The 19,255-nt window shown below is 39.6% G+C and overlaps 1 protein-coding gene across 3 annotated transcripts; it reads right to left on the bottom strand.

The window, feature by feature from the left end:
* Positions 1-8,315: 8,315 nt before the first annotated feature.
* On the bottom strand, positions 8,316-18,148 carry LOC149815017 (zinc transporter 7-like). 3 transcript variants are annotated; one of them, XM_089989113.1, is made up of 5 exons: positions 17,921-18,148; positions 17,496-17,565; positions 16,676-17,388; positions 14,276-14,425; positions 8,316-8,842 (listed from the first exon to the last, which is right to left on the bottom strand). In XM_089989113.1, the coding sequence occupies exons 1-5, from the start codon at positions 17,921-17,923 to the stop codon at positions 8,537-8,539; spliced, it is 1,242 nt and encodes a 413-aa protein (XP_089845239.1). In that variant the 5' UTR covers positions 17,924-18,148; the 3' UTR covers positions 8,316-8,536. The 3 variants fall into 3 exon arrangements, with proteins under 3 accessions (XP_089845239.1, XP_089845240.1, XP_089845241.1); XM_089989114.1 differs by lacking the exon at positions 17,921-18,148 and adding an exon at positions 17,674-17,850; XM_089989115.1 differs by lacking the exon at positions 17,921-18,148 and adding an exon at positions 17,678-17,850.
* Between the last annotated feature and the right edge of the window lie 1,107 nt (positions 18,149-19,255).

Here is a 19,255-nt window from a genome sequence, read left to right as displayed (position 1 = left end):
TGGTGCAGCAAGGATTCAGCTGGTAAATGCAATAGCTGAGCAGACATTTCCTGCAATGGACTATGACACGTGTTGCAGAACTGGATTCTCGCAGAAGTGGTGCACAATTGAGAGTACACTCAGCTAGAAAGGGATGCATGCCGGCTGGTTGTTGTGCTTGTGCACAACATAGTATTGTTTGTGAGTAATTGGTGAGCAGGCTATGCACATGAGCAGAGAGGCAGTTGCCGGTTCGTGTAGTTGCTGAATTATTTTTGCAGAGGATTCGTGAGAAGTAGTCTGAGATGTACAACAGGCAAACATGGCTTGTAGTATCAGAGTATGATACTGCAGCAGAAGTATGGCTTGTTTGGTGCTCACTTTAGAACCAAATGGATCAGATCTTTCAAGCCAAGGTCCAGCCACCTAAGCCCGATCCATGCAGGGGCATTCTTGATATTAATGAAAGGTTTTATCCAAAAATAGAGTGGAGACTCCAAGGAGCTTCTTTAGGTTTCACGAGGCTCTTAGGAATTCCAAGTTGGTTTTAATCTTGCTTTAATATTTCTTGTTATTATATTTGACAATTATGAGCTCCCTTGAACCAATATATAGAGGCTCTCTTGTGCTGAAAAAGTAGCTAAGCATTTTGAATTGAAAAAAGTTTTATATTGGAATATTGTCTATATATATATATATATATATATATATATATATATATATATATATATATATATATATATATATATATATATATATACTTGAGCTCCTAAGCTTTTGCATATTCTCTCTCTCTTTGCCCCTAGGCCTTTATTACCTTGAATCCCTAAGCTCTTAAGTCTTTCTTTCATCTAGTCAAGTCTTTTTTTTGGCTCAACTTTTGGGTGTGCTCGATCCTTGTGGTCAAGCCCACTTAGTAGACCAAGGTCTACGCAATGTTTTCAGCCATCCTCAGCCCCAACTGTGCAAATCAAGCCTTTTCTAGTACTATAAGACATCTCTCCTAGGCCTGGTAAGTCAAACCTACCCTCACCTAGGCTCAAACCCACTTTTTGACCTTCTTGACCCAAACCAGATATAGTTAACCCAATCTCTTATGAATATTGAGATTTGCAGAATTTAGCTTGTCTTTCTTAGGTTATATCTCTCTAACCAGAACGAGTTTGGTTCTTAAATTTGAATCTTAACTCAATCCATATGTCCCCAAAATACCATAAAAAACCAGTCATAAACTCTTAACCAATTAGGAGAACCACTCTTTCACAAAAACCTATCAAAACATAAAATCAGACTCGGCCATATTTCCTATGGTATGATCACAGACTCATAAATCCCTAACCGAGTGAAGTTTGACTTACGATTTATTGCAGTGTCTTTTGTTGCATGTCCCCTAGCTACCCTCTAAATTGAGTTATTTTTGTTTAGCCAATTAGGAAAAATCACATTTTTCCTAAAGTCTATCAAAATTTTCAGAACTTGTTTTGACTTTACCGACCAAACTCGAGCCTAGTTTCAACCCAATTTCACCCTGAGCTCACTCATAACATAACAACTTGGTATCACCTGGTGTAAACTTGTGAATTAACCCTGATGATAGACTCCAAAATTGCCAACCAGTTTGCCAACAAAAAGGAGTAACACCAAGTGCAATGTAATTGGGCATTGCATAAGCGATTCCTAAAGCGTCCATTAAGACATCCTTAATTGTCTGCAGAAAGCTCTCAACTTGGTGGAGTGCAGCCTGGAGGAAATGCAAGCACTCTGATCATTGTGTCAAACCCGTATCTGGAATGGTAATATTCTCAAAGAGCATGTCAACCTTCGACATGTGAATTAACTCCATTACCTCCAACGGTTGACCAACTAGATGAGAGTAACCTTATCATCATTCTCGAGGACAATGTGGTTCTTGAGTTTGATGTAGTTGTTGAGGTCGATGTAGATCCCAAAGGATTACTGAAAGAGGCACAAGTGCAACAAGGCGGTATTCCACTTTCACAAGTAGAAGAAATCTCTTCTATTTCTCCCTTTCTCTCATAAATGAACTCACTTGTTGAGTTAAATGATCTTAGATGATGTATAATCCTAACGAGTTCTTGCAATAGGAGTTTAGGGTATGCCTTAGATCGCCCCAATGGCAAGCATAGACAGTGGAACCTATGGCACAAGCAATGCCTCGGGAAACCTACTAGGTCGCGTTTAAAAAAGGACCCTGAAGTGAGTCTTTACTTCCTAATTGTAAAGACCTATATATCATGCATGAGGTACGAACCAAACCCACCTTGGTAGGCGCATGCCAAAAATTTTTTAGGAAAGAAGTTAGAGACACGTTTTCCCATGTCCAAAATATAATTAACCTAAAGCTCATACTCATGGTGTATGAAGGCCCTTGTGATATTGTGATGTGGGAGGTGGAATCGCCTACTCTTTCGTTTGCATGAGAGAGCTCTTCCTGATGAGCATCAAGAGGAAGGAGCTTAGTGTGTGGGTTGGGCCATGGAAACTAATAAGGATGGTCATCTCACCCTTCGAAGAGCATGAATTCATGGCTCGATGGACCCCTTGAAAATTAGGACATCCTCTAATATCCTACCATGGTCGTAATGTAGAATAACAAGGCATAGGTGAGGAACCTGAGAAGACCATGGCCATGACCTCTTGGCCCTTTCGAAGCCTTGAGAAGGTTCTTTGGTCCTATCGTAGAGGGTCAAGGATGCAAAGTAGAAATTGGAAACATGGCTGACCTCGTGGAAGCAAAGTCGGAAGGTAATGCCTTTGCTTGGTCAAAGAAGTTTAAGATTGCTTTCGAAAGGCTCAAACAAGCTATATATGAGGCCTCGGAGCTAGCTCTTTCGGGTTTTTCTAAAGAGTTCATCATCGAGACTGATGTATGTGATAGCGAAACCAGAGCAATGTTAATGCAGGAAGGCCACAGTAAGAACCTTTCAAATTGTGCCAAAGCACTATCAACTTATACAAAGGAGATGCTCGCAATCATTTTCGCTCTCGAGAAATGAAAGTCGTACTTACTCGAGAGGCATTTTTTGGTCCACACCGACCATGAGAGTCATAAATACCTCATGAAACAACGTATATTGACACCCCTCTAGCAAAAATGGGTCGCCAAGATGATGGAGCATGACTTTAAGTTGTAGTACAAGAACGGATAAGAGAACCCCATAATCGATGCTCTATCCCACTGGTTTGAGGAAGATTAGAGACTCTCATTGCCACCTCAGGAGTCATGATGGCAGGAGGATTTAGGTTAAACAAAAATCGCCTAGTGTATACAGGTCAGACTTCCGTGAATCAAAAGTCAATTTTCACTAAACAAAACCTATAGATCACATCTATGGTGTTAGATATGAGGAAAAAAACTCAAAAATGACACTTTTTGAGAAGGAAGAACTAGAAGGTGGGCAGTTGACCGCATTACTCTATATATGAGCAATGCATTCAATCAGCCCCTATTTTGGGGCCCATTCCGACTAGTACCCTTTCAAACCATACATTGTCAAAAAACTTTGAAATTTGAGAATGAAATAATGATCCCACCCTTGGGACCCCCTCTTGTCATGATCAGTGTCAACAATGCCTGAAAGTTTTTTGAAATGTGTTGTTTGAAAGGGTACTAGTCTGGACTGTCTAATCAAGCAATCAGACAGTCCATATGAGACGGGTTCGATCAGCCCAAAAAAGGGTCTATTCGAACGCATTTCTCCTATATATATATATATATATATATATATATATATATATATATATATATAGCGAGAGAGAGTAGCTACCTACTCCAATCCATGTCTACCAACAACCTACCATACTTCTGAAGGATTTTTTTCATGTTTTTCTCAAATCAGGTTCTAAGTACTTGATTTTATAGGAATGGACTCTTGGATTATCTTATTTAAACACATGGGTAAGTCTTTAAAAGGATTGAAATTCGATGGTCTATAATATTCATAAATATTCAAGTTGAAATTTTCATATTTTTTAATCAAAAAATAAGATCCAAGTATTGTTTTCTAGCAAATTGACTATGAAGAATGTATCTTGGGGGTCAAATTTGCAAAAAACACCTGTTCACTCATATTATGATCCTAACTTTGGTAAGCACCTACTCCCTAATATATATATATATATATATATATATATATATATATATATATATATATATATATATATATATATATATATATATATAGAGAGAGAGAGAGAGAGAGAGAGATGGGAATATACTAAAATGAGCACTATGATAAATGAAACATGCTATTAGATTTTTAGTTTCTTTTCGAAATTCTGATCTTACATATGTGATCTATATGCTTGTTTTTATAGGAATCACTTCTTGAAGCATTTGATTTTGATGAATGGATAGGTTTTATAGCATTTTGAAAGTTAGCTGCCTACAATTTTCATACATTTTTTAGGATCAAAATATCATTTTTTCATTTCTAAACTGCATGATCTGTGTCGATCTCTAGTAAATCAACTATGCTTAACGCATCTATGGAGTTGGAATTTCAAAAAAAAAAACATCAGGCATCCAATTGCATGATGGTAATGATGGCCCGGTGGTGCGCCAGTTTTGTGGGCATAAAAACCACACAACACGCACATGCTATGATATTTCAAAAGCTTTCGCAACTATGGCTTTAAACAGCTTGCAGGACAGTTTATGGTACCCATACATGGGAGTCACTCATCACATGGTCGCAGATAATCATAGTATGGTAAACAAATCAGAATACAACAGTTAGGATGGAGTTACGGTTGGTAACGGTTCAAATCTACCAATTGCAAACATGGGTAATGTTTCCTTAAATCAGTTTTCTCTCTTAGATGTTCTTCAAGTCAACCACAAGGTAAGAAGGAGAATTATGGAGTGGTCGTAAGATAAGCTAATTTTGCTCATGTCTCTCGCAAGTTTTCTAAAATTGTGTAGCACTACTATTTGGGACATTAATTTTAGAACTTTAAATTTGCTTGAAAATAATAAGTTGATATCATGTGATGGTGAATATTTGTATCCTAGTTGTGTTATGAACAAGAATCGCAAATTCCCTTTTGAAAATACTGAATTTTTTGCTAGTTCTACTCTTGAAGTTGTGCATATTGATATGTGGGGCCCCATTCCTTCTCCTTCATGGGAATGATATGTTTACTGCTTGCTTCTAGTAGACAATTATTCTCATTTTGCATGAATTTTTTTTTTTTTTTGGTAAGAAAATTTGATACTTTGTTTTGCTTTGAAATTTTTAAGTTTGTAGTTGCAGCTTGAAAGAAAATTTAAAATATTTCATAGTGGTCGAGGTGATGAATTTGTCAGTGGTACTTTCTCTGAATTTTTGAACAAACATGAGATAAAAAATAGTTCACCTGTCAACACACGCCTCAACAAAATAGAATTATTGAATGTAAACATAAGCATGTTCGCGGGACAGGGATGATTCGTTTGGTTCATCCATCTTTAGATATTAAATTTTGGGTTGATGCTTTCCAGATCAATAGGCTCTCAAGCTCAAAATCTAGGTGACAAGTTTTTATATGAGTTATTATTAAATTATTTTTAAGGTATGTGTATCTTAAAAAATTTTGGTGCACATGTTACCCGTTTTTAAAACCTTATGTTGACTCAAAATTGTCACCTAGATCAAAAGCATGTGTATTTATTGGTTATAGTGTAAATTATAAATGCTATAGCTGTTATGATCTTATTTGAAGAAAAACTTTTATTTTCAAGCATGTTATATTTGATGAATCCAATTTTTTGTATGATTAACAAGAAAGCTACCTATTGGAGACAAACTCCTGAAACGTCCTCAACTAGCACCTTGCCTGCCCCTGTGATGGTAGGTCCCAAACATGTTATCTCTCAAGCTCAAGAAACAGGACTCCAAAACCAAAATCTTGACATATTGCCTCCATCAGTAGAGTTCCCAAGTGTCACCTGAAGATCATCATGCCAGTAGGACTCACCACATGATAACCATGTCCCAGCACATTAAAACCGCAGTTATTTCTTGCTATGAAGTATCATGTTCACATAGATCTCTTGATCGAAGTCCTGCAGGAAGAAAAGGAACTTTATGACTTCAGTCAAACTGACTGGGCCACTTAATAGACCACCCTCTAGAGAGGAAAACTTCGGGTGGAGCGTACTAACACTACCTTAAGTGGCTGACCTTATAAAGCTATGGATACACCTGTGCACCAGCAAGGTTTGATTCAAGGCCTTGATTTCAATGCCTTCACAACTACCCCTCTGGCCATGCAGGCGCCCACGCGGTGATCATGTGAAGTGCTTTATTAAAAGGCCTTGTCTTTCTAATGCCCAAACCGTCAAAGTTCTAGCGGTAGTGTCACTTGTTACCAATTCACATGAAAAAACTTGTTGGCACCAGTAGACCATTCCATAAAAATATCCAAAATTTGGGAATGTTGGATTGCGCCATAGACTTGGGTTACTTGCACCTGAACTTCAGGTGTTAGGGACATTCTCACTGGTGCCTGTCATGTCAATGGGCTAAGTTTGAATTAGATATCCAACCAAACCGATTACTGTTTTAATCAGATTCATCAAATATCAATCTGATTAACTAAATGATTTTTAGACATTCTTCCTCGAATACAAACCTATACTTTTTTTTGTTGATATTTATCAAGGGGAAACCCCACCAAGTTCAGGTGGTGGGGTATGGGAGAGACTGCCGTATGGCTCATCCCCAAGCGGTTAAAGCCCCCCTTGACCACCAGGGAGCCTGATGTTTTGGCCTAAGGCAGGGGACGCACAATCCAGATATGGAACTCGTGACATCCTTCAACTAGAATGTCTTAAGCTGACCGGCCTAGCCAGATGTACAAAAAGTTAAACCAATACCTGATACATCTGAATCCGAATATAAGGTGTAAACTGTTGATCAGATTAACCTCGTGTAAACCATTGATCAGATTAAATAAATGGGTTGGATTCTGATTTATAACAAACTTCAATTTTCGAATTCAGATCTTATTAACATCCAAGTCTGAATGCGTGTAGTATCTGTTTGGGAGGAGGTATTTGGAGGGATTGGAAAGGAATTATGGGAAGTGAAAAAGAAGGAACTCATATAGAAGTAAATTTGAGGGAAATAGGGATTCTGCTTTTTGGTTGGAAGCACCCACTAAATCATTATAGGGATTGTGCTTATTGTTTGAAATCCTCCTGGTTCTCTATCTTGTGGGGAACAACTCTTAATTGTAACATGGGTTACATATAAGAGTTAAGTGGACCAGATGAGGTCTCTTGATCTGACTCAAAACATTCAGGGTTAAATTTGAATAATGGTTGGAATTAGTTCAGCTGTAGGCATTACTGAAACCGACCTAATAGAATGTTACCTAATTGGACCCAGAATCATGCCGGAATTCAGGCAAGAAGAGATAATAGTGAATACAGGCCTGAGATACACATTTAATATTTAGTCAGATTTGGATACATATCCGCTGGATTGAGATTCATTCATATTCATTTGGAACCCTATTACAATTTAAAACTCAACAATGAATCCAAATCCAATGATGTAATCGTGCATTTACTTTATAAAACCTGACCAAATGGATTCTGATTCAGTTTTATAGCTGAACCATCAACATCTACTTAGATCTGAATCATGTATTAGGTGGAATTAAATCCTGACGTTTCTAGTTTGCAACCAAGCCTATACTCCCTGTAATGGCAAATATTTCTCCCACTGCAGGATTAAAAAACAATGGAAATGGAGGAAATAGAATCAGCTGATTCTTTGCATGGTTTACCCTGTTTCCATTTTCCCAAACGGTTCCAAATTGAACTCAAGAAAAACTTTCCAATGTCTTCCCAGTCACAGCCGTAAAGTTGTACCAGATTAGCTTAAATAGCTGATAGGATCCATCCAAATCTGATAAATTACTTTTTTTTCATCTGTATCCAAACTAGACTCCAAAAATAGAATCAGCTGATTCTTTGCATGGTTTACCCTGTTTCCATTTTCCCAAACGGTTCCAAATTGAACTCAAGAAAAACTTTCCAATGTCCACCCATTTATGATGATGCCTACTTCCCAGTCACAGCCGTAAAGTTGTACCAGATTAGCTTAAATAGCTGATAGGATCCATCCAAATCTGATAAATTACTTTTTTTTCATCTGTATCCAAACTAGACTCCAAATCCCGATTAGACAGATCTGATTATGACAGATCCAGTAATGACTACATCCTAACGTGTCATTCAAGTTCATGGTGAAAGCCCAATGTTTCTGCAAATGGAATGTTATGGCTGTAATTGGCATCATGAATGCAACATGCATGGAAACAAATTTTAATATTGCACAGAGATATTGATAGTCTAGCACTATTATGTTGAACAAGCTGTTTGGGTAATTACCGCTTACTTCCTCTAAAGTCATACAGGAAGTACAGAAAAACTTGTGGAAATTACAAAACAGAAGGGAAAAGAAAAAATAATATTTTTGAAATTTTGTAAGACCAAAAGGAGAAAACAAAATATATATATATATAGAGAGAGAGAGAGAGATGATCATGCCCATATTGCAAGCAGTGACATAAGACTCGCACCAAGGAAGAGAGCAAAGTAAGACAAGACTTGTAGCCGGGTGTTGCAGCTCATTCTCTTGCTCAAGAAATCAGCAGCTATCAGGTCTACTAGCGCCATGTAAATCAAGATGCCTGCTGAAATCGAGTCTAAGATGCCTTCCACAACCAATGCCCTAGGACTGTTAGGGTTGTAAAACGAAGATAACCCGATGCCAAGGCCAATGCCTGCTGGAGTTGTGATCGCGAAGAAACAAGCCATGATGGAAGCAGACAATGTCTTGAATTGTGCCTGCATTAACCAATATGATTGAATATAAAGTCATTTTGCCCAAAACAAATGATTTCTCTATTCTTCTTTCCCCATTTACAAGTCAATTCAAATGGCCTATCAGACAAAGGGTGTTGTACCCCAATACAGTTCACTTAAGTGTTCCTTATCAATAATTTAAACCACAAACAAAAAAAATGTATTTATAATGGGAAACTTGGCAAAGTTCATTAAGGCAAATTAATATCTCACAAACTCAGTTCTACTAAGCATGAACGTTGAACTTCATGAAGCGGGCCATGTTTCACATGACCATTTTTTTCTTCCATGGACGGGGAAACCACCCTCAGGATCAGGACTTAGTTGTGCTGGCTAAACCTGCCGTACTTACGGCTGCTTTCCCGACAGTGTAAACCTGTGGCGCACACCTTTCCCTCAAGGATTCGCTGAGCAAGGGCTTACCCGTTGACTTTTATCCCTTGCCCTCATTAATGCAAGGGGTTTGGCACTTACACTGAACACCCGTCTAGTGGCCAAGGCCCCTTCCACTGCACCAAACCAGTTGGGGCACATGACCATTTGCACCCTAAACTTACCTTGACATACAACATGCTTCCAAAGAAAGAAAAGTTGTCATTCAAAATAGCAAAAAGAAAATACAACTAAGATTTATGCCTCTAATAAAGCATATCAGCAAGGCTTCCATATATGACTTCAGGAAAGTTGCTGACCATTAATCTCTTTAATTCTGAATATTCAGCCTCATAACAGTGAATGAAAAATGCTCACGGATAAAAGGATCAGTCCAACCAATGTCTTATTAATTTCAAGGCTATCAGTAACTTCCTTACTTGGCATCAGAATGCTTTAATTGTAGTACCTTATGAATAATCAACCTAATGTGAGTTTGGTTTCCAACATGACCGAAGGAGATAGTAACTTAGTTCATTTAAATGCTATAAATGATCAATTTCTAAAGCCTCTCCATAGGTTCTAAATGTTATTATTAGGCACACTTTTTCACTCAAGCCCAACCAAAACAAGAACCATGCCTAACCAACCAGACCAAGAACAAAGATTAGGAAGAAAACATGATTGTATATCATGCTAACTTTTGAAAGGAAATTAAGAATTTTCCTATGAAAACTTTCAGGAGACACCAATAGCAGAAATCATGGTTACTTCTCTAGGTTGTGTTGAAGGGAAGTTGAACATAAGGTGAGTTGGAAAAAGGATAGAGGATGATGCAAGTTGTTTATATTATCAACTTGGAGATGTCAATGTCCTATCCTACCGATTGATGGCTTTGGCAGTCTTACTACAGGCTAAACCCAAAAACACCATAGCTAAAGCAGGATCATGTTAAAAATATATAAATCCCATCCATAAAAATAAATGGGCTCTTGTAGAAGATCCCATATTAGACAAGATAAAAGTTACCGAAAGCTTCTTAGATAAGTGGGAAGTCCGCTTCCCGGAAACTCGCTTCGTAAGCATGATGCTCCTCGCTTCCGAAACTTGATGAGAATCTCGATTCTCCCACGCTTCTCCTATGCTTTTCACGCGCTTCATCTATTCTTCTTATATGTTTTTTCACTCTACTTTTCATGTTTTTTATGTGTTTTCTCTCACACTTCTTACTCACTTTCATGTGCTTTCTCTAAATTGACTGTCATCATTTTTAGATTTTGTTAAAAATTTAATTCTTACACTAAAAAATCATGAAATTTAAGAATAATCACATATATTTAAGTTTTTATTAGCATTCCATTTCGATTCTCACGCAATTCTTATATTGCTTCGTTTTATTCCTCGCTTCCCTCTTCCTATACATTTTAAAATGTGTCGCTTCTCACTTCCACTTCCCGCATCGTTTCCCACTTCCGCTTCCTAGTCTAGCAACCTTGGACAAAATAAATATGATAATAGCAGCAGGATAGTTTGATGTCATGAACAAAGAGACTGAAAAGCTTTTTCCTTTTTGCTGAACCGAACATGTCAAACATGTCTTTGTTTCAACAACTTGCTTTGCTTTTTCTACACTTCTGTTCTGTAAGTCCTGTGTTAATCTGAACAAACTGATTTTTTTATTGGCAATCTGAATAAACTGATGATCCTGTCCTTGTGCCAGAAAAGGAATAATATTACAAATGATAAAGAGCAATTGCCTATTGCAAGCACTAAGAAATCATGGTCAGGTTGCTAAGGCCCATGCACAATTTTGAGATTTTAGGCAAGTTTCTCTGAGTAGATAGTGCCTCTGATAAACTCTATAAACCTCATTTGAATGTCAAACATCCGTGTGGACTAGACAAGTCTTTCATGTTATATGTAGATATACACCATGTAGTGACTTGTATACACTCCCCACCTATAGCAAATTGCATGTCACACCTGATTTAAGTAGCCATTAAAAAATGCTCATCACTCTTTCTTTCAGTACGATCTTAGTTGCCTATATCAAAACTTCATGCTTCAATTTACTTGACTTGGGTTCTTAAAGCCCTAATTCTATGATTCCTATAACTTAATCTCAACCTACACAAATCGCCCAAGTCAACTCAGAAGACAAGGACACTGACATGAGACAAACACTCAAAAGGGCGTGCTTTGAAACGTAAAACGGCCACTAAAAGTCCCAGAAGGGCTTCACCTTCCTGGCTAGGAGCGGTCATGGTTCATCGCCCGACATTAATGCAATTCAAAACCCATGAAGGCCATCTCTTGCCACAAGGTTGAGACTGGGTGTACTCCCCGTCGGGTAGAGGAGATGTCAAAGGTTTTACCAGGGTTATCAGAAGCGCCAAGTGCCACTTGGCATTGGGAAGTGTGCTCCAAAACACAGTTTGGAAGCGTGAAACATCGTGCTTCCGAAAAGGCACGAGAAGCACACATTTATTTTGGGAAGTGTGCTTCCCCCTAAAATGAAAAACATGCTTTCCCAATATGAGAAGCATGATTCCCTCTAATTGGGAAGTGTGATTCTCAATTAGAGGGAATCACACTTCCCATTTTGGGGAATCAATATTCCCTTTTTGACCTCCTGTTTTGATTTTTTATAAAAAAAAATGAACTAAAATTTAAAATACTTTTTTAAAGGGTATTATGGTAAATAGACCCTATAAAAGGGAAAGTCGAAACCTAATTTCTCTCTCTCTATTTTCCGGCAAGCTCCATCATGTCATTTTTGTCCTTCCGACAATGGCGAAGCACCAAGGATAGAATTGCAAGGTACGCCTCTCTCTCTCTCTCTCTCTCTCTCTCTCTCTCTCTCTCTCTCTCTCTCTCTCTTGTTGTCCCTCTCTCGATCACTTTCTATTTGTCTCTCGCTCTCCCTCTCCCTCTCCCTCTTTGTCTGTCTCTTTTTTTTCTCTCTACTTTTTTCTTGTTTAGCTTTGTTAGCTATATATTTGTCACAACACCATGTTGGGTGAAAGCACTTAAAGTTTCATCAGGTTTTACTTTAATTAATTAACATAACTTATGTCAATTGAGGGTTTTGTAGGTTCATATAACTTATGTCAAAAATAGTTGGTATAGATGTCTTTTATTTTTATGAATGCTATTTTTCTTGACAAAATCACTAAAAGTTGTTCCTAGATATTAGCACTCCTAATGTGTCATTGTAAGCACTGAGCATTCTCCTATCTGCATGTAGTTGGTTTTGTAAGCTTTGTTTATTTTTTTTCTAAATCTTAAACTAATCTTTGAGTCTATTTACATAGACTATCCGCTATCACAAACCCTTGGAAATTTCCAGAAGATTTGTCCTATGTATTATTTAAGTCATCCCTTCGTTCATATAATGCTTCTGGTCTCTTGAGGGTATGTCGAGACCATCTCAAGTGGCATTCCTTGATTTCGCTTGTTTATTGGATTTTGTTTTTATAATCATCCCTTGGAATTATGTTTTTACTTTTTAGTGCTTAAATGTGTAATTTGTTTTTTGCACTTAAAATTTTAATCATATCTCCATGTAATCTTTTAGTTTATTGATTTCTCATTTTCTATCTTTTACGCTTGTTAATCAATTTTATTAGTTTTTTTAATGTATTATTTATTAAATGCTTACATGCATTTGTTAAATGATTACAACAAGAATATGAATTATGATTTTTTTTTATGTATTATTTACTAAATGCTTGTAAGTTGTACCAGGATGCATTTGTTAAATAGTTGCAACAAGAATATGAATTATGGACCTTTTTGATGTATTATTTATTAAAGGATTGCAACATAATGCATTTGCTATGTCACATGGGTGCGGGTGCGGGTGTGAGTGTGACACGGGTGCGGCGCAATTTTAAAAATTTTGGACACGGGGACTCGGATATATATATATATATATATCCTGTGTGCATATATGTGGATATTGTCCTCTAAAGTTTGGCACCAGCATGAGTGTTTTTATAAACTTTGCAAATTGTACTTTTGCCCTTGCACCAACATGAGTGTTTGAGACTCATGCTATATATATATATATATATATATTTTTTTTAAAAATATATAAAAAGAACATTTTTTTGTTTTTTACCCTAAAAATGGACAATTTTTGGACTCAATCAACGTTGACTAAGTCCAAAAAAAGATGGACTCGGTCTGGACTCGTTGACCGAGTTTGGGCCGTGTCCGAAGCCGCACCCGTGTCGGGGCGTGTCGACTCGGGTGCGGCGCCTCCCTAGCTGAGTCTGTGTGACATAGTGCATTTGTTAAATGGTTGCAACATGAATATGAATTCTGAATTTTACTTGATATATTATTTATTAAATGCTTGCAACAAATGTATTTGTTAAATGGTTGCACTTTGCATATATGAATATATGATTCAATTTTTCGACACTCATGTTTTATTTTGTCAATGATAATTAATAGCATAAATCTTATATTTTGGTAAGTTAAAAAAAAATAATAATTACATTTTCGCTTCCCTTTCAAAACATATTCGCTTTCCACTCGAAGCCTATATCGCTTCCTTCTTCATCCCCTTCAAATCTTGATTCGCTTCCGAGACGATGCTCGATTCGCTTCTAAGTCGTCCTGCGCTTCCTGCTTCTTAAAATTTTAGAAGTGTCGCTTCCCAAATCGTTTTCCTGCTTCTTAAACAATTTTTTTTATTTAATTTTTTGTATCCTTTTATAACTCTTATCCTAGGCCGATGAACTTAAGACCCCATTTTAGGTTTCACTCCTCCAAAAGGACCAAAGTACCAAAAGAAATTCTAGTGTCACTGCCAAGAAGACAACAATATATTCCTTGTGCAAAGACAGCTCAAGGAAAGAAATCTCAACACAATCAGGTAAAAGCAACAAGTCTCAACATCAAATTGAATCATGAATATCTATTAACAATTGAAGAATGCAACTGATTTATCAAATCACCCATTTAAGGCCGAAGATAAATGGCCTACCCAATGAACTGAAGAAATGAAAAATCACAAAAAAAAACAGCAAATACCTGGGAGATGCATCCACCAAGTGCAAAGCCTTCAAAGAACTGATGGAAAGATAAGGCAGCCATGAGAGGCCGAATGGTGCAGGGACTCTGGGACACCCCTAGAGACAATCCAATGATCACCGAATGTGATACTATTCCCAGCTCCAACACCTTCAAACCAAAATCCAGCATAATTCAAACAAACATCAGAAAATTATGGTGGAAAGTAATTTGGTGGCTCAAGAAAATCTTTTTGCCTCAAACAAGAGTCCCATAAACACTGTGTCACCTGAACTAACTTGTCTTTCTTTTGGGTAGCACAACAACCACACTTGGATGACCTTTAGGTAGTTTCAATTGATAGTGAGTACAATGGTAGGATATGTTGGATAGCACTTGGAGGAATAAGTCATTGTTCCAACTTAAATCCCACTTTTATAGCTACAAGTTGGTTGCATGCAAACAAGCGCTTAATGTACCAACCAATGTCTTAAAAAACAAGATTTTTCTGGAATTTCAGACTCCTACTGCTGATGAGAACTTCGGTTGGATTTTCTTCTAGTAGGCAAAATTTCAAGGAAAATGGATAAAAGCTACTGTGGTGCATAGAAATATGAGACACAAATATTGGTGATATTTTGAAAACATTGTGACATCTCATGGGTCGAAGCGTTCCTGAAAATGGCAAAATATCACCTTTTTTGAAAATATCTTGCAGGGAACTACCTAGCCTGTCTTCATAAAAAGAGATGTCAAAGGCAACTCATGATGTGCTCAATGTATTTCATTTCTTTGTTATGACAATAAAACGTATTTTTAAACAAAAATTTTCAATTTATCACGCCATTTGCAAAAAATGCACCCATTTATCTAGAAAAGCATGATAAATTAAGAATTTGTGTTGTACTCCACAATGCAATTTCTCACATCAACTAACTTCTTGTCTTGTTCAGCAATGAAACGCTTGGATTTTGGGTGGCCCGGCTGAAAAAGTGAAAATAGACGTGGTCCACACCACTTTTTAGACATCAGAAAGGAAAACCGAAACAGGAAACCAACCTAAAAATAAAAAACGATTGGGAAACGCATGGAAAACGTTTAACAAAAAGTTATATAATGAATTAATAAAATAAAAATTATTAAAAACATGTATCCCACTAAAGGGAAACCTTTGGGAAAGGTATGAGAAACGTGTTTCCCAAATATGGGAAGTGTGTTTCCCATACTATGGGCACATTTGGAAGCAAGAAAAACTCTCATAGGAAAATAAAGTTTTGCCCATGAGAAGTTTTGATATAACTTTTCTAAATGAAAAGTTTTCTCTTGTTTGTGTAGCATGAGAGAAACACATTTGAAAGCGAGAAAAACTCTCGTAGGAAAAGAAAGTTTTGCCTATGAGAAGTTTTGATATAACTTTTCTAAATGAAAAGTTCTCTTGTTTGTGTAGTATGAGAGAATTTTTTCCTTCTCTCCCCTGCTCCCTCTCTCCCTCACAATGATCACCAGCGGCATAGCATAGTGGCCGGATCAAATAAAAAAGGACGTCGGCGGCATAGTGACTGGATCACCGGCTACAATCTCCCTCACGGCAAGCCCAACTGGGGGCAGAGGTGTCTGGGTCGACGAGGAGGGTGGAGGTTTGCCTCTGCCAGAGGTGGTGATGGCAGGTGGACACCGTGCTGTTGACGGTGCTGCTGGAGGCAGATGGTTTGGATTGCCGGATATCATCGATGGGTGATGGTGATAGCGGTGGGTGGTGGTGAGATAGTGATGGTGGTGGTGGTGAGATGAGTCGTGGTGGTGGTGAGATGTGGTGAAATGGGTGGTGGAGAGTGTAAATCACCATTTTCTTTTGGTAGAAAACTTTTGGTGGTGGTGGTGAGATGAGTGGTGGTGGCGATGGTGACATGTGGGGAAATGGGTGGTGGAGAGTGTAAATCACCATTTTCTCTTGGTAGAAAACATTTGGTAGTGGTGAGATGAGTGGTGGAGAGCGTAAATCATCAATTTTCTCTGGATAGGGAACATTCATATAAAAAAAATGTACTTTTTACAAAAATTCTCTCAGAGAAAATTATCCTGTTGTTTGGAAGGATAAAAAATCCTTGCAGATTTTTCATTTTGCATCACTTTTTCTACATCTAATTGGCTTCCAAACGTTTCTTGTGAGAAATGAATAGTATGGAAAACGTGTTTTCCAAGATTTTTTTTGTGTTACCCAAACGTTTCGGAAACAGTTTATCAGAAAACACGTTTTTCAACCTCTTATAGCGTTGTGGGTAAACCTGAGCAGGACCATTCAAGCCAAAACCCATAACAGATGATAGCTATCGAAGCGACTACCTAGGCTCGAATCGCCACGAGCCCGAACCGGCCCTAGTCAAAGGCCAAGTAAAAAAACCAAGCCCAGTCAGCGCTGACCTGAGAGACGACGATGTGGCGCACGTGAGAATCGGGTTCGAGAGAGGAGGTGTGGGCGTGCCCCGTCAGCTTGTGCACGTGCGGGTGGGTCAGGTCATCGCATGCATGGTGGCCGTGCGGGTGGCTGTGCCGGTGTGACGCCGCGTGCGCGTGCATCCCGACGATGTGCATCCCCTTCCCCGCTCCGAATCCGTCCTCGCGCTCCTTCGCGGCCGCGTCCTCCGCCTCTACGGCGACGACGATCCCGGCCTCGTCCGCCACCGCATCGGCCTCGGCCGCCACCGCCGCGCCTCCGCCCCCCCGGGCGGCGTCATGCCTCCGCTCGTAGAACTGCGTGCCGACGAAGTCGACGACGAGGGTGGCGAGCGCGGCGGCCATCGCGACGAAGCCGGAGAAGGGGAACTTGGACCAGGGCACCGGCGGGAGGCAGGAATCGGTGAGGGCGGACTCGGCGGCGGGGAGCATGTGGACGAAGCCGGTGGCGAGGATGACGCCGGCCGCGAACGCCTTCGCAGCGACGAAGTGGTTGCCGTCCGTCGGGAAGACCCGCCGCTTCCGGCCGAGCAACGGCAGCGCCACGCCCACCGTCCCCGCCACCAGGATGATGAAGATGGACGCGCTCTTCAGCCGCAGCGCCGCCGGCTTGTCCCTGCACTCCGCCTCCAGCCCGCTCGTTTCGCAGCCGCTGGTCGCGACCGACCGCGCCACCACCTCTGCACAAACCACCACCACCGAACAGAAAAAACGATTTTGGTATTGTGAAGGGGCCAGAAAAGGAAGGAAGAAAGGTTTTTTTCAAGCTTATTATGTAAAGAATTGCCTGCGACGGTGTTGGTCTTGCGCCATAAGGAGGTGAGGGACAGATCGAATCCCCATTCGCTCATTAGATCCTGAAATTTGGAAAGTAAGAAACTTTTGCTTCTTGTTCTGCTTTACCCAATTCTGTATACTTGAGATATACAGAATTGAGAGAGAGAGAGAGAGAGAGAGATTCAAACCAACTCGATCTGTCAGAGTCCAGATTCAAACCAACTTCAATCTCTCAATAGTCCCCATCTGAGAAATTCTCTCATCTCCCTCTCATTCCTAATGTAAAAATAACACCAGAGGGAGAGAGAATTGAATCAAGCCAAATCAATCTCTCTCAATCCCCATCTGAGGATACACCCAAAGGGGGATATTAAAACATATCCCTCTCACTCATGTAAGAATAAAACCAGAGAGAGAGAGAGAGAGAGAGAGTACCATGGTGGTGGCGAGTAGCAGCAGTCTATGAATCGACGGGTAACAGAATTGTTGGTATCAATCAAACAATCAGCACTAAAAATTCGTGGGTGTGTTGAAGGAATCTGATGGGTGCCCATTTGGGTTTCTTGCCCCCTTTTCTAATAGATTATTTCGAGGTTTTTGGGTGGGATCAATTTCTCTATGAGGATGTCGACATATTGAAACGAGGAGCCGCTCCTCCCCCCGTAACGCTTTTCCCTGGCTTGGGATTAATGACGGACGCTACCCTTGTGGTGGGTCGAGTTCGGTGGAGAATGCCGAGTTTTTAAGGAAGGATGGTGTTGTCATTTTGTGTGTCCGTGGTACCCCAATGACTACATCCTCTGCTGTTTGTTGTGGGGCTTCACCCTTCACTAAAATCTATGTCTGTCGCTTGGCATTCCTCAACATGAGCTGATAATCTTAAGTTTAAGAAAGATTTGAGTGTTAAATTTGGTTGTAACATCCATTGTTAAATTCCCTCCCCCGCGTCACCTACTCCTCCCCTATTCACATCCATTGGATCATAACATATCCAACTGTCGTAATTAGGGGTGGCAATCGGGTCGGGTTGGCGGGTCGGGTTGGCGGGTCAGCATACCTCAACCCGAACCCGACCCGTTTATTAAATTGGTCGGCTGTGGCAAACACGAACCCGACCCGTTTAATAAACGGGTAACCCGACACGACCCGCCAACCCATTTAATAAATGGGTTGGGTCGGGTAAACGGGTTTTCAGGTTCGTGGGTCAGGTTGGCGGGTCGGGTTGGCGGGTTGGCACGTTGACCCACCCGCCTAACCCGTTTATTAAACGGGTCAGCCGGGTTGGCGGGTTGGCATACCCCCAACCCGAACCCGACCTGTTTAATAAACGAGTTATGCGGGTCGACCCGTTTATTAAACGGGTTGGCTTAAGCCCAACCCGAACCCGCCTAAGAGGCGGGTTGGCGGGTCGTGTCAGAAATAGCCACCCCTAGTTGTAATCAATGGGTAATTAGTACTTCAAGCCTTTGTATTATTATTGAAAACCACAAATTAAATTAGGGTAGGAAAATTGAAATATAAATAACATGTGATGAGCAATCGATATGATGGAATGACATGCATGCCTCTCTTTCATGACTCACGTTCTATCTATAGGTCTCTCTCTCATTCTCACGGAAGCAGGGATCCAGAGAGAGAGTGAGATCCAAATTTAAATTGATAATTTTATCCTCCATAATTTTTTTGAGAATTTTGCCTACTTTCACAAAATTCATTTTGATATTTGGTTTTATCGTTAGGATAATTTTAGTACCCAGTATGATCCATTTT

Source organism: Nuphar pumila, chromosome 15, assembly GCF_984573655.1.
Source record: "Nuphar pumila chromosome 15, dmNupPumi1.hap1.1, whole genome shotgun sequence".
Lineage (NCBI taxonomy): Eukaryota > Viridiplantae > Streptophyta > Magnoliopsida > Nymphaeales > Nymphaeaceae > Nuphar > Nuphar pumila.
The sequence above is the reverse complement of the archived record's forward strand: the minus strand, read 5'-3'. Positions and strand labels throughout refer to the sequence as shown.

Coding starts and splice junctions, on each gene's coding strand:
- LOC149815017 (XM_089989113.1), bottom strand. Junction 14,426..16,675: donor GCCACATCGTCGTCTCTCAG/GTCAGCGCTGAC, acceptor TTTGGTTTGAAG/GTGTTGGAGCTGGGAATAGT. Junction 8,843..14,275: donor TTGGTGGATGCATCTCCCAG/GTATTTGCTGTT, acceptor TGGTTAATGCAG/GCACAATTCAAGACATTGTC.